Source organism: Pogona vitticeps, chromosome 13, assembly GCF_051106095.1.
Source record: "Pogona vitticeps strain Pit_001003342236 chromosome 13, PviZW2.1, whole genome shotgun sequence".
Lineage (NCBI taxonomy): Eukaryota > Metazoa > Chordata > Lepidosauria > Squamata > Agamidae > Pogona > Pogona vitticeps.
Window position 1 is genome coordinate 15,881,239 of NC_135795.1, and position 15,210 is coordinate 15,896,448.

The following is a 15,210-nucleotide window of genomic DNA, read 5'->3' on the forward strand; positions in this document are numbered from 1 at the left end:
CCAACCTGGGCGTGGACATCAGACACTTGTATGTGATGCTGTGGTCCATCCAGTCAAGGGGCGCTTTAGTCAGTGGGACAGTCGTCATTCCTTCCCCCCCCCCAGTCAGCTTGTCCCTCGGCTCCTGTTCGCGTACTCCGTTAATTAGAGATGGCGGGGATGGGGAGGCAGGCATTCCCTCTGACGGCAGCGGCCAACCCCAACACGCAGTGCTGCGGAAAGGGGACGGCGCAGGGCGGGGGGTGATTCTCTGCTGCTGTGGTCTCCCCCCCAATCTCAGCCACTGTTTTGTCCCCCCCCCCCCCCCCCCAGTTTGCGAGCCTCGAGCAGTCCCACATCTTGCTCTGTTTCCAGAAGCTCCGGGTTCAACTCCTGGGGGCCGCACGGGGAATACTGCCAGACGAAGAGGCTCCGAGCCCTTCTTTGATGCTGGTGCGGAGCTTGCCCTCGCCACGCAGGACGCCACCCCAGTTCCGTCCGCTGCCACTGTTGGTCACAAACAGCATTAATCTGGAATTATAATGATGAATTACAACTTTTGGGGGTCCTTGGGAGCAAAATTGTTCAACTGAACTTCAGCCCAGAGAGATCAGAAGCTTAAACATCATTTAACTTTATAACTGGATCTTAAGCTGTAGTTACCCTTCACTATGGCTTGTTTGATACAAGATACAGTACTTTCTTCTCAACTCATTGACAATATGAAACAAAAGATTAAGTAGAAAGTAAAACTGAAGTACAGTGGTGCCTTGACTTATGAACTCAGTCCATTTTGGAACGGTGGACGTAAGTCAAATCATTCGTAAGTCAAAGCACCATTTCCAATAGGAATGCACTGAAAACCAATTAATCCGCCCCCTGGGGTGCGTCTGAAGAGGCCGAGCAAGACAAGGGACTTCTTCAGCCTGATCCACCTGCGTGGAAAACACGAGCGTTGCAGGATGGCAACAGCTCTGAACCTCTGGACTCCAATGGACTCTGTGGTTTGCACGCTTTACACGCTCCTACACGAGACCCCCCCCCAAGTCACACAGATTTGCCACACAGATCTTCATAAACATATATGAAAAAAAGGTTTTTATTGAAATATATAACTGGTTAACATGAGACTACACTTATATTATAATAACAATAACAATAATAAAACAACAATAATAACTACTACAACAACAATAATAACAATAACAACAACAATAACAATAACAGTCTAGAAGTCTGTATTCCCTGCGCCTCTCAGGTGCAGGCGCAGGGAGATGGGCTGGACCGCCCCAGCGGGGGGGGCACAGGAGAGCGTCCCACCTGGGGGGGAGAGGCTTGGTATCACATCCATCTAAGTTTATGTCACTGAAAATTAATTTTAAAATAATTTTTGAAATAGCTTGCTCCTACACGAGACCCCCCCCAAAGTCACACAGATTTGCCACACAGATTTTCATAAACATATATGAAAAAAAGGTTTTAATTGAAATATATAACTGGTTAACATGAGACTACACTTATATTATAATAACAATAACAATAATAAAACAACAACAATAATAACTACTACAACAACAATAATAACAATAACAACAACAATAACAATAACAGTCTAGAAGTCTGTATTCCCCGCGCCTCTCAGGTGCAGGCGCAGGGAGATGGGCTGGACCGCCCCAGCGGGGGGCCACAGGAGAGCGTCTGGCATGTCCGGATCCAGTCCCCTCTTCTCTGCGTGTAGCAGTATGCAGGGGCAGCGCCTGTCCTGGGATCCGGAGTCCAACCACAGCCTTTCAGTTTATGACCGTCAGAAGAAGGAGAGGATGAGGAGTCGAAGGAAGTGTGCCACTGCCTCTCCCAAGGGAGCTCATAGCTGCAAACGACAGAAAGAAAGAAGCACTTGATATGTTGCGGGGGCAAAGAAGCAAGAAGCATTTCCAAAATGTGTCCCTCCTTCACAGGGGTTGGATTCCCTTCCAGGGTCCCTCCCAGCAATGCAGTTCTAAGATGATGGTGATGATTAAAAAACAGCAGGCTCGGTCAATCAAAACTATAAAAGCGTTGACTTTTATCGTTTTGACTGTTTCAGTCCATCAAAACCATAAAAGCATTGACTGGTATTACAAAACAGACACACATTTTAAACTGAAGTATCCGTTAAATATCAGTGCAGTATGTACCCTATTTTTTTGTTCCTGCTGTTCTGATGGTGGTATTGCTGAGATATGCAACTGCTTATTAATAAATACTTTGTGAACTTTCTTATATTGTTCCCAAAGCCTGAATGACTACAGGGACCACGGAAGTGTGTTCTGTATTGTTAGTTTTTCCAGTTCTTTATTTTCAACTCTGGCATCCCCTGGAATTGCATTGTCAGTGATCTGGACCTTAACTCTGCTGTCCTGGGGCTTCTACACCCTTATTCATCCCTTATGTGTTGATTATTTTTTTTGCTCAGGTGGGCTAACAAGGGGGGGTCGTCTCTTCTTCTCTTTGAGCACTTCCTCCCCCCCCCCGAAGGAGTGGGAAGGTTTTGCCTACCTGTCGAATCCGGAGATCAGGCACTCCCCAGAAGTAGAGGTGGATGCTGCTGAACAGAGAGAAAGAACACAATGTCATGATGCTGCTACTCATGATGGCTGGGAGTGCAATCTCTCGTTGCACCGCAGGGCCTTTGATCTCAGCCGGAATGTTCCACTGGGCAGATCGGAACCTTGGGCTGTCGTGAGCCACCCTGGCCACCTTCCATTTGCCTGATGCCGGATCAGGGAGGCACAGGACGCCTCCCCAGCAGCCACGCCTGGGTGGAAATGGGGGGGGAAGACGCCTCATGGGTGAGACGGGGGGTGTCACAAGGAGGCAACACCACCCTTCGGTTCCCTCTGCCTCCACGGAGAGCAGAACCTTTCGAGGAAGCGTCAGGAAAAGGGAGGAAGCCCAAAGCCCCATTTCTACGAAAGGGCAGAGGCTAGAGCACGGTTCCCTATCCATCCTGGCTCCTTCCAGAACGAATGGACAACATCTCCCATGGTCCCTGCTTGCTAGGGGCAATGGCGATTTAGAGCAGCATCCCCGGAGGGTGTGGAGATCAGCACCGACTGACTCCTAGCTCGCAAGCAGCAGCAGCAGATAAGCCCCAGACCAACGCACCGGGAAAGCCACTTAACGTGGCCTTGAAAGGATCTGGTACCTGGCACAGGGAGAGCGTAGCAGGCAGGCGACCGACGAGCGAGGACCAAATCTTGCTCTGGGTTCGACTCCACCTCAGCTCGAGGCCATCGACCCATCGCTCTCCAGTTTCCCAGCCTCGACCAGAGAATTCTCAGCAGTCCAGATAAACAAGCGAGCAGGAGACGGCGGGACAGGCAGGAAGCTCCGGATGCCGGTGGGAGGAAGGTGTTCACGAACCTCCACGGCGGGCTGGCTTCCAAGACTGGCTCGGCGTTCGCATCCCAGTCAGAGTCTTCCCAGGGCTGCTCCTCCAGGCTGGCGAAGAGGTCCCCCAGATCTCGGCTCTGGAGCTCTGGTGCCTGGCCAGGGTCTTTGTTTAAAAACAGAGAACCTAGGATAAGAGTTAGGTAGGCTAACCTTGTGGCATCCATAACCAGACTTTCTTCTTAAACTTTGCTCCTTGAAAGGTCCAAAAATAAGTCAGGCTCTTCCGTTCCCTGGAGTACTATTGCCTCCAGGGTGCGGAAGCCACGCCAAGGGCCTCTCCTAGAACCAGGCAGACCCCACCTCCTCCTCAGCAGAACAGGGTGGTGGGCTCGACCTGCACCCCGGAACACTTCGACCCGGAGGCTTTCGCCCTGCAGAACATGGACGAGGAGACCAGAGAGCGCCTGGAACATCATGTTAAAAAGAAAAAGGCCCAGGGTTGGTGTGGGATCCCTTATCTGGTAAGAAGGTCGCTCAGGCTCTTCCACGCCCTGCAGGACTATCACCTGAAGCCAACCCCCAAATTACAACTGAGGCCCGTCCGGGCGGCGGCTCAAAGCCCCCTCGATGCTCCTCCGTCCAGCTCTACCAAACCTTCACAGAGACTGCCAGGAACCAAAGCCTTTTCTATTCTTCACGTGGTGGCATTCGGGCGGGGGGGGGAACCAAGACCTTTGCTTTGTCTCCCCCTGGGGTGCAGCTGGGCAGGAACCGGGCAGCTTTCCATGGACCCATGAAGAGAAGTACGTTCTCCTCTCCGTGGATCCGGACCAACGCCGGCAGCTCCTTTTCCACCTCCAGGTGATACTTTTTGGGAGGAACCTTAGGCTCAGTCCACAGTATATTTACTAAAATGTTTTCCAGGCCAACATTTTCTTCTGTTTCAATAACTTCTTTAAGTATCTTCAGTCGCCCGGCATGCTCTTCTGCAAGATACCTCATGTGTCCTAAGTTTCTTACGTCACGTGAAAAAGAAAATGGTCCAGGGTCGGCGTGGGATGCCTTTTGTTGTAATCAGGTCGCTCAGGCTCTTCCACGCCCTGCAGGACTATCACCTGGAAAGAGGCCCACAGGAGCCAACCCCCAAATTACAACTGAGGCCCGTCCGGGCGGCGGCTCGAAACCCTCTCGATGCTCCTCCGTCCAGCCCTGCCAAACCTTTACAGGGACTGCCAGGAACCAAAGCCTTTTCTATTCTTCACGTGGTGGCATCGGGGGGGGGGAACCAAGAACTTTGCTTTTTCTCCCCCTGGGGTGCTGCTGGGCAGGAACCAAACGCTGGGCAGTTATTTGCTGCCCTCCTGGTAGGGCCAGGCGGCCCCATCCCCATCTCCTTCTGCACGACGAGGGAGTAGAGCAGCAAGGCCACGCTGGAGTAACTGATGCCCTCTCCTGCCATGGACGGGAGCCAGGGCAGAGGGGCATCCAGCAGTGTCAGTGGCCTGAGTGTGCCAGGCAGGGAGGAGAGGAGCCGGTTTTTCTTCAAAAATTTGTCCAGGCTTCAGTGGCGTCATAATCAGGGCTAGGATGGGGCCCCCAACCCACCCACCCTAAGGGGAGGCAACAGCTGCCTATTTTTTATTTTATTTATTTATTAGAGTTCTGGAGACCTTTTGGGAATCAGCAGAAGATCCGGGGGTTCCCGCTTGCCCTTCACCCCAGGTCAGGATCATGCAGTTTGGAGCTGGGACCCCCTCCACCCCCCCCACCCCCCGGTGGCTTGGCTGGTCTTGGAGGAGAGCCAGCCCAAGGAGCCTCTTCCAGCAGGCCCTCTCAACTGGCGTCCTGGCTTTGTCCACAGGCATATAGAGGCAGCAGAAGGGCTGGCAGGTTCAAAGGGCCTCCAGCATCTCGTCGGGCAGGCCCTCTCGAGTGGGGTGTCCTGGCTTTGTCCACAGGCATGTAGAGGCAGATGACGGGCCAGCCTATCAGGCTCTACCCCCTTTTGTGCAGTTTAATTTCTGCGAGCATTCCGCATATGGGAGAGAAAATGGGAGTGTCCGGTTGGCGAAATCGCGCCAATTCCAAATGGGGCCACCACCAGCACCAGCGGCCAAGCCCTCCCGTCCGAAACGGACCTTCCCTAACCAGGAGGTGGAGGAGCAGAGGCCCGCTGGATCGGCCCTTTGCAACGTCCCGGAGGAAGCCATGCCAAGGGCCTCTCCGAAAACCAGACAGGCCCCATCTCCTGAGCAGAACAGGCTGGTGGGCTCGACCTCCGCTTCTTGGAAACCCCGTGAGCCCAAAAGGGGAAGTTCTCCAGAAGGAGGCCTCCATGCTGCGCAGCAGGAGTCAAGAGGAGGGTTTGTCTCTAGAATATCACGGGACGACATCTCCCTCGAGGGCCGACCTCCTCATCAGGAGCACCTCTTCTTCCTCCTGTTCCTCCTTTTGTACACCTCCTCAGCAGAAGAGGCTGGCAGGCTCCACCTGCACGCCAGAAGACTTTGACCCTTTCGCCCTGAACAACATGTACGAGGAGACGAGAGGGCACCTTGAAGGTCACGTCAAAAAGAAAAAGGCCCAGGGTCGGCGTGGGATGCCTTTTGTGGTCATAAGGTCGCTCAGGCTCTTCCGCGCCCTGCAGGACTATCGCCTGGAAAGAGGCCCACAAAAGCCAACCCCCAAATTACAACTGAGGCCCGTCCAGGCGGCGGCTCGAACCCCCCTCGATGCTCCTCCGTCCAGCCCTACCAAACCTTTACAGAGACTGCCAGGAACCAAAGCCTTTTTCTATTCTTCACGTGGTGGCATCGGGGGGGGGGGAACCAAGAACTTTGCTTTGTCTCCCCCTGGGGTGCAGCTGGGCAGGAACCGGGCAGCTTTCCATGGACCCATGAAGAGAAGTACGTTCTCCTCTCCGTGGATCCGGACCAACGCCGGCAGCTCCTTTTCCACCTCCAGGTGATACTTTTGGGGAGGAACCTTAGGCTCAGTCCACACTAGAGAAGTACAGTTTAAAGAAATAAAAATGAAATGGAAACATACTGTTGAAATAACGTCAAGGACATAAATGATGAACTTATACCTGGCTCAGTTGACCTTTGAGCAGCAGGGACATGGGCAGCTGAGCTAAGTGTTGGACCGCTCCCAATCTGAAATTAAATAAAACCTTTACAAACAATCCATCTGTAGTTAATACGTAAATGGATCTTAGGGGTTTGGGGGATTGTTAGGTTGACTATAAGGAGAAACCAATTTTCTTAGTAGAAGAAAGCATCTTCAAGCCAGAGCCTCAACTGCCATTTTGTTGAGAACGCTCTAAATTTCTGTATCAAATAGGAGGTTGGATTGGAGAATATCCTCCAACTGTATGGCCTGAATCCAACCGGTCGTTCGAGCTAGAAGAGACATTGATTAAAATGTATGTAACTGTCAACAAATGAATCACCTGGCGAGTTTCCCTTACAGGTATTGAAAGATCTGACACTTCATTAAAATATTCTATTCCGGAACATAATCAAAGCGACCGTCCAAAAAACGACTAAGACTATTGTTGAAATCTTCCTTTGGTTGAAGGCACAGATGCTTTTTATTATTGCTTTCTTCAGTCCCCTGATAAGTGCTTGAGGAACTCTCCAACCTGGGCGTGGACATCAGACACTTGTGTGTGATGCTGTGCTCCATCCAGTCAAGGGGCGCTTTAGACAGTGGGACAGTCGTCATTCCCTCCCCCCCCCCCCAGTCAGCATGTGCCTCGTCATATTTCTATGTCTGTCGAAGAGGACAGAATGCAAGACATCACATACCGACCCAAAGAAAACCTCCAGGGAAGAAAGCAAAGCCATGCTGGTGCCGGCCACTCCCTCTGCCCTTTCAGGGGCCAGCCGGACTCTCCGACCTGGGCGTGGACTTGTATGTGATGCTGTGGTCAATCCGGTCAAGGGCTGACACTTAGCTGCGAGAGCAGATAGAGAGCAACTTCGAAGTTTATTGTTCGATGTTCCCCGCCCTAAGGAGCAAAGATTAAGAAGAAATCTTAGTTATGGAAGGGTTGTTCTGTTCAATAACCAAGGGTATCTGTATCCATTGCAACATAGCAGATCCCCCTCATACTCAGCGAATTTTTCTGCACATCTTGTTCAACTTTTGAAGAAAACACAGGGAGGTCTATTTATTTCTATATAAATAAATAAAATAGGCAGCTGTTCCCCCCCCTTAGGGTGGGTGAGTGGGTGGGTTTGTGAATTGTGATATCACTGAAGCCTGGCCAAAGTTTTGGAGGAACCCCCCCCCCTGCCCTCCTTGCCTGTCACCATCCTACCCCTCATTGTGATATCACTGAAGCCTGGCCAAAGTTTTGGAGGAACCCTCCCCCCCCGCCCTCCTTGCCTGCCACAGTTGGGTAAGCGACCATGGCAGACGCCGTAAGGTTCGCGTACCTAAGTTTGATCCTCGGTTCTCTGTTCTTGGATAAAGACCCTGGCCAGGCACCAGAGCTCCAAAACCGAATGTGACAAACCCAGACCTACTGGGATATGCCACAGTTTCACTAAGCTGCCACCAACCATTCCCTATAAGAAGTCACACAGACCAGGGATGGATTTTTAACAAATAAAAGAACAAGGTTTATTAAATAACACACAGGGAAAAATAAAATGATCAGGTGAATAAGATACAGTAACGTGGCTTAGTCTCAATCATACATACACACAGTTTGGTTCACACAGAACACTCAACTTGAAGCACAGACCCTGAACCTATCAGTTCTGGCTAACCATACAGACACCTGAACCTATCAGGTTGGTACTGACTGACACACAGTAGCACCCTGTCTGACACACAGACTCCCACTCAAGCTTCTTCTCTCAGCTCTTTTCCAGCTTCTTCACTTATCCACACACACTCCACATATATATACAGTACAGCCCCTCCTCCTGATGTCCCGCCTTCCACTCCCCATAGGATGGAACTTTCCCTCCAAACCCATGACAGACAGGTAACATCAGTGCTGTATGTAACACCTCCCCTCTTTATAAGTTGTTTTGTAGGGGGAAAGCTAAGGTGCTTTTCACCAAAAAACAACCTGGACCCAAAACAAACAAAAACAGTCATATAATAACATACAATACCATACTTACTTATACTTACTCTATTAGGCATTTAAACATTTACCATTAACAATACATCAAGTTACCTTTATTCATACAAACCAACATGTTTAATAAACAGACACATTTGACTTTTTGTCATCAAAATATATACATAGTCCATGTTTCTTTCGCCGTCTTCATTCTTCAGGTCTTCTTGACAAGGCGTCAGCAACACAGTTCACTGACCCTCTGACCACCTTCACTTCAAAGTCATAGTCTTGCAGATTTAAAGCCCACCTCATAAGTTTACTATTGTGGGTTTTCATTGTCTTTAACCATTGCAGTGGTGAATGGTCAGTGCACAGAATAAAATGTCTTCCCCAGATGTAAGGCTTGGCCTTCTGGATCGCGTAGACTATGGCCAGGCACTCCTTTTCCACGGTTGCCAAATGTCTCTCACCTTTCTGGAGTTTCCTACTCAGGTAGGACACTGGATGCTGGTCACCATTCTCATCCTCCTGGCAAAGAACTGCTCCTACCCCGCTGTTAGATGCATCGGTGTAGATGATGAACTCCCGGTCGAAGTCTGGAGCACGCAGCACTGGATAGTTGATTAGCGCCTGCTTCAACCTCTGGAACGCCTCCTCACAGTCGCTGGTCCACGGGATGCGGTCATCAGCCTTCTTCCTCGTCAGATCGGTCAGCGGAGCCGCAATCTCGCTAAACCTCGGGATGAACTTTCTGTAGTAGCCCACCAACCCAAGAAATGATTTGACTTTTTTCTTGGTGTTGGGTCTAGGCCAATCACGAACTGCTTCTATTTTGGCCTCTAGGGGTTTTATCACTCCTCCCCCTACTATGTGACCCAAGTCTTTTATTTTTGGGCTACCCAGCTGACACTTGCTCTCTTTGCAGGGCCTAGGCCAAAGCACTTCCTCCCCTGGGTCAAAGTGCCTCTCCCTGGCTTTCTGGTCATCCCAAGCTTTCTTTCTGACCTTTTGAGCTTGCAGGGTCTCTGCTGCTAGCTCTAGGTTTCTCTTTAGGTCATTTCTTAAAGAGCCTATATATGTCACAACATCTTGTGGGTCATCCTGGGTGATCTGCTCCCAATTTGGTTTGATTAAATCAAGGGGCCCTTTCACCCTTCTCCCAAACAAGAGTTCAAACGGACTGAACCCGGTACTGGCTTGTGGCACTGATCGATAAGCAAACAAAAGGGATTGCAGCTTCTGGTCCCAATTGTTTGGATTCTCTGCCAAGTAAGCCCTAATCATGCGCATCAGAGTCCCATTGAACTTCTCAGTTAACCCATTACTTTCAGGGTGATAGGCAGTGGTTTCCTTGTGCTTAATTCCACAGATTTGCCATAAGCGTTTCATGAGCTTCGATGTGAACGATGCGCCCAAATCTGTGATTATTTCTGAGGCAAATCCCATCCTGGACATATACCCCACCAAGGCATCTGCCACTGTGTTAGTTTCAATGTTAGTCAAGGGAATGGCTTCAGGGTACCTCGTGGCATGGTCCACAATGGTGAGAATGAACCTGTTCCCCCTCTTTGTGGCCTTGGGCAAAGGTCCCACAATATCCACCCCTATGCATTTGAACGGAGTGTCAATCACAGGCAAAGGGCACAACTTTGCTTTGGTCCTGTCGCGGCTATTCCCCTGCCTTTGACACACATCACATTGTTTACAGAACTCCCTGATCTGCTTCCCTATGTCAGGCCAGTAAAAATTCTGTGTGATTCTCTGATTCACCCCTAAGTGCGCAGCAAACATGTCAGAGTGCCCCCTTTGTAAGATCATGGGGCGATACTTTTCAGGTACCACTAACTGACTTCGGATCCCATCTCCCCCTTTTGAGATATTCCTCAGGGTCTCTATATAAAATCCCCTTTTTCTCATGAAATCTCACTGGGGTTTCAGGTGTTAGCTGGGCGTCAATCACCTGTTCAAAACACTTTTGGAGAGTGGTGTCTGCCTTTTGCTCTTGGCCAAATCGGCTGTCTGTGGTTAAGGTTTCCACCACAGCTTCTGAACTCCCCTCTGCTTCCGTCTCTGGCTCATCAGTACCCCCCTGAACTGTCCCCGTGGTGGCTTGTGAACGTGTAATCACTAGTACCCGTTTCACATGTTCAGCCAAGTCATTTCCCACGAGCACGGCTGCTGGCAGAGTCGAGGAAATCGCTAGCCGCCAAACTCCCCTCCAGCCTTGAAAGTTCACAGGTACCTCCGCTACTGGCAGTGAGATCACCTGCCCCTCAATCCCTGCCACCTTCATGCTCTCATTTGGGATTATATATTCCCTAGGAATAATATCTGGATGGCACAGGGTCACCTGGGAACAAGTGTCCCTCAACCCCCGATACTGTTGGTCAAGTATTCCTACGTCCACCCCTGCTGTTTCAAACAACTGAGAATCTGTTCTCACGAGCAAGCAGCGCTTGACCTCCACAAGAGGACCATTTTCCTCAGCCTGATCAGCAGATGTAACTGTTCCAGATTGAGTAGCCATGGCAACAGGCTCCCTCAGTGACAAGGAGCTTTGCTCTTTCTGGACACAGAACACAGCTTTTGGCTTGGTTCCACTCGAATCCTGAGGCACAATTCCTTTTAGCTGCTTTAATTTCTCACACTCTGAGATTAGATGGCCCTTTCCCTGACAGAAATAACATTTTCTGCTATATTTTGAGTCTTTCTCATCTTGTTTTGGTTTTCCCTCCAAAATCTGAGGTCTTGGTTTCATGTCTGAGGGCTTCCCTTCACCATGGGCCCCTCCCCCTTGCTGGCTTTTCCCTGGTCCCTGAGAGTACTTGCTGTAGGTTTCTTTAGGTTTCCCCATCGATTTCCCCTCACCCAAGGGCTTTCTTATTTGGGAAATAAAATCTGCGATCTCGGCTGCTTCTGCCACAGATTTCGGTTTCCTTTCCCTCACCTGGAATTTCAGTTCCCCATGCAGGACTGAATAGAACTGTTCCAGCGCTATCAAGTCTTTGAGCTGCTGAAAGGTCTCTGTCCCCTCCTGAGATAGCCATTTCTCTAGCAGCCTCACCAATTGGGCCCCCACTTGGGTAAAAGTCTGCTCTGGTTTCTTGGTGATTGACCTGAATCTTTGCCTCAGCTGTTCCGCATTTATCCCATGTCTGGCAAACACCAGTTTTTTAAACTCTGCAAAATCTTTCATCAGTTCCTCTGGCATCTCTGCATAGACTTCTGCAAGGCTGCCACTGATTAAAGATCGCATGATGGTCATCTTCTCAGTTTCCCTTACTGAGAAGTCCACAAACGCTCTTTCTACTAGGGAAAAGAACACCTCAGGACAATCTCCCTTGTGGTACACAGGGAATTTCTTCAGGTCAACTTTAGACAATTGGCCTCCCTCAGAATCCCTATTGTTATTATTGTTCTGGTTCATCAGTTCCAATTTTCGTAACTCAAACGCCATCCTTTCTTTTTCCAGAGCAATTTTCTCTCTCTCCCTCTCCATTTCCATTCTCTGTCTCTCTAATCTTTCTTCTTTTTCAAATTGCCTTTGTTTCTCTCTTTCCCTTTCCTCCATTTCCCTCACCCTCAGTTCATGCTGTTGGGCTATGAGCAATTTTCTGAGTTCTGGGTTCTGTTCTCCCGTGCTGTCACCTTGCACTGAGCCAAATTCATCCTCAGAACCTTGGTCAACCTGGGGGTCTTTCACTTCACCCATTTCTGCCATTTGGCTTCGAGTCAAGGGCATAATCCCCCCCCCCCAGAACAGGCTGCTTTCAAAAGTCAAGCCTCAAAATAAAGCGACCACTTTTTTTTTCTTCTTTTGCCTCAGAACCAGCTTTCTATAGATTACTGCTGTTCTTCAGCACTAACTTGCAACAGTTGCGAGCCAGAGTCTACCCCCCTCTGCTAGGCCTCTCAGCAGGCAGGCTAGATCACTGCTACTACACAGTTTTGCCTCAGCCTTTTTCCCGCCAAAACAGGCTGCCTCAGAGCTCCCTAATCTAGTCCCCAGTTGGCACGTTCTTCCACTAGCGCACCTCCCCGTGAGGTACACCTAGAAGATTACCTACGTGCTCTCAGATTGTCCCTGACTAGACCCCCCTTGCTCTGGGCACACTTGCCAAGGCTTTGCTGTACCACTGGACAACTGGACCAGTCGTATCCCACACGCTGGACACCAATCAATGTGACAAACCCAGACCTACTGGGATATGCCACAGTTTCACTAAGCTGCCACCAACCATTCCCTATAAGAAGTCACACAGACCAGGGATGGATTTTTAACAAATAAAAGAACAAGGTTTATTAAATAACACACAGGGAAAAATAAAATGATCAGGTGAATAAGATACAGTAACGTGGCTTAGTCTCAATCATACATACACACAGTTTGGTTCACACAGAACACTCAACTTGAAGCACAGACCCTGAACCTATCAGTTCTGGCTAACCATACAGACACCTGAACCTATCAGGTTGGTACTGACTGACACACAGTAGTACCCTGTCTGACACACAGACTCCCACTCAAGCTTCTTCTCTCAGCTCTTTTCCAGCTTCTTCACTTCTCCACACACACTCCACATATATATACAGTACAGCCCCTCCTCCTGATGTCCCGCCTTCCACTCCCCATAGGATGGAACTTTCCCTCCAAACCCATGACAGACAGGTAACATCAGTGCTGTATGTAACACCGAGATCTGGGGGACCTCTTTGCCAGCCCGGAGGAGCAGCCCTGGGAAGACTCTGACTGGGATGCGAACGCCGAGCAAGTCTTGGAAGCCAGCTTGACATGGAGGTTCGTGAACACCTTCCTCCCGGCATGTGAATCATCCTCCCTCTCAAGGTGTTTACTCGCTGCCTGTTTGTTTGGCGTGGTTCGGCTTCTATTGCTGTCGCTGGGAAACTGGCTCGCCTGTCGGAGAGCGACGGGTCGGCGGCCTCCAGCTGAGGTCGATTCCAACCCGGAGCTGGGAGAGCAAGATGTGGTCTCCGCTCGTCCGTCGCCTGCCTGCTATGCTCTCCCTGTGCCAGGTACCAGATCCTTTCAAGGCCACGTTAAGTGGCTTTCCCGGTGCGTTGGTCTGGGGCTTATCTGCTGCTGCCGCTTGCGAGCTAGGAGTCAGTCGGTGCTGATCTCCACACCCTCCGGGGATACTGCTCTAAATCGCCATTGCCCCTAGCAAGCAGGGACCATGGGAGATGTTGTCCATTCGTTCTGGAAGGAGCCAGGATGGATAGGGAGCCGTGCTCTAGCCTCTGCCCTTTCGTAAAAATGGGGTGAGGGCTTCGGGCTTCCTCTCTTTCCTGATGCTTCCTCAGAAGATTCTGCTCTCTGTGGAGGCGAAGGGAACCAAAGGGTGGTGCTGCCTCCTTGTGACCCCCCCCGCTGCCTCACCCATGAGGCATTCCCCCCCCCCATTTCCACCCAGGCGTGGCTGCTGCGTCCTGGCATACAGTTGTGTTCAAGAGTTTGAGAAGTCTAGCCTGGGGAGATGGGAAACAGTGGCTTCCCCAAGCCGGACCCTGCTGGCGTTCACTCGTTTTTTTCAGCAGCACAGTAAAACAGATGGATAGGTAGAAACCTGGAATGTATTCGCATTTAAATTTTTATTTTTAAACACTGTGAGCTGCCTTGAGTCCCCTTATTACTGGAAGAAAGGCAGGCTCTAAATGGTACATGAAAGAAAGAAAGAAAGGAAAAGGTTTGTTTGAATTCCTTACTTTATTGTGAAAGCTTATGTGAATGAAATCTCGATACTCCAGCCCTGTTATTTTTAAGATGGATCCAAAATGCATGTTAAAACGGTCATCGCCGACAATATCCGTTTCTGCTGGGCTTCTGCAGCTTAGAGATCAGAAGGAAAAGAGGAGATATAAAAACGCAGGCCAATTAAAGGAACCTGGCAAGCTGAACATGGATCAGCAAAGTCCCCCTGGGTCCTGCTGCCTATATAGAGCAGTGGCCGGGAAGACTTTACAGCAAGGTCTTACCTTACAGAAACTGCGCACCAAGCACATGCTTTTTCTTCCCACATCCTAGACAGGCTCCTTGTGAGGTTTCCATTGCCTCCTCAATCCCTCATTCAAAGTCCTTCCAGGCTTCTTCCTCTGCTGCCATGACTCCGTGGGGGGGGGGAGAAGCACGCTGGACGAAGAGGCTCTCAGCTGTTCTCGACGCCGGTGCTGCCACTTTTGGAGCCCACAGGTCCGCCGCCGCCGCCCTTCCCGATACTGCAGGTCGCTGTTCTGGAGATCTGGTTCACCAGGCTCCTTCTGCAGGACCAGTGACGTCACAAGGAAGAACACATATGCAAAATGCATACTCCATCTGTCTCTTTCATTTATTTATATTTATTTATTTAATTTATATCCCGCCTATCTAGTCGATAGACCCTTTCAGTTCTGGCTCTTTTGCCTTCGTTCTCTTCTTTCTCCCGCCAGTGCCCTTTTTCGTGTGCCCGCCTCTTCCTAGGAGCCGTGAACTTTTCCCATTTATTGCTCCAAAGATTCTCCAACCATATCCGCTCCCATCCAGGAGGAAGGGGGGACCTTTTGCTTCTACCATCCTTTTGCTAGCTCCTGCTTTTTCTTTTTTTTTTAAAAAAAAAAAAGGTGTGCAGGCAAGGTTTATCATTTAGCTGATGATCAGGCTGTGTTGATCCCATTGGCCTGCCTTGAATTGAGTCTCACGTGTTTAATTTGAGGCAAAGGGTGCATAGGAAAGACAGCGTTGTTATGCAGTCAATTGTTGGAGGATAGCTTGGAATCAA

At 50.0% G+C, this 15,210-nt stretch overlaps 1 protein-coding gene and 1 long non-coding RNA gene across 2 annotated transcripts; both read right to left on the bottom strand.

Moving 5' to 3' along the window:
* Positions 1-1,060: 1,060 nt before the first annotated feature.
* LOC140702525 (uncharacterized) lies at positions 1,061-4,689 on the bottom strand. The gene is made up of 3 exons (XM_072982543.2): positions 3,167-4,689; positions 2,518-2,563; positions 1,061-1,849 (listed from the first exon to the last, which is right to left on the bottom strand). The coding sequence occupies exons 1-3, from the start codon at positions 3,576-3,578 to the stop codon at positions 1,618-1,620; spliced, it is 690 nt and encodes a 229-aa protein (XP_072838644.2). The 5' UTR covers positions 3,579-4,689; the 3' UTR covers positions 1,061-1,617.
* A 2,233-nt stretch (positions 4,690-6,922) lies between these two features.
* LOC144584674 (uncharacterized) lies at positions 6,923-14,367 on the bottom strand. Its single transcript, XR_013539076.1, has 2 exons — positions 14,162-14,367; positions 6,923-7,366 (listed from the first exon to the last, which is right to left on the bottom strand). It is a non-coding gene; the product is annotated as an uncharacterized LOC144584674 (long non-coding RNA).
* Positions 14,368-15,210: the final 843 nt, after the last annotated feature.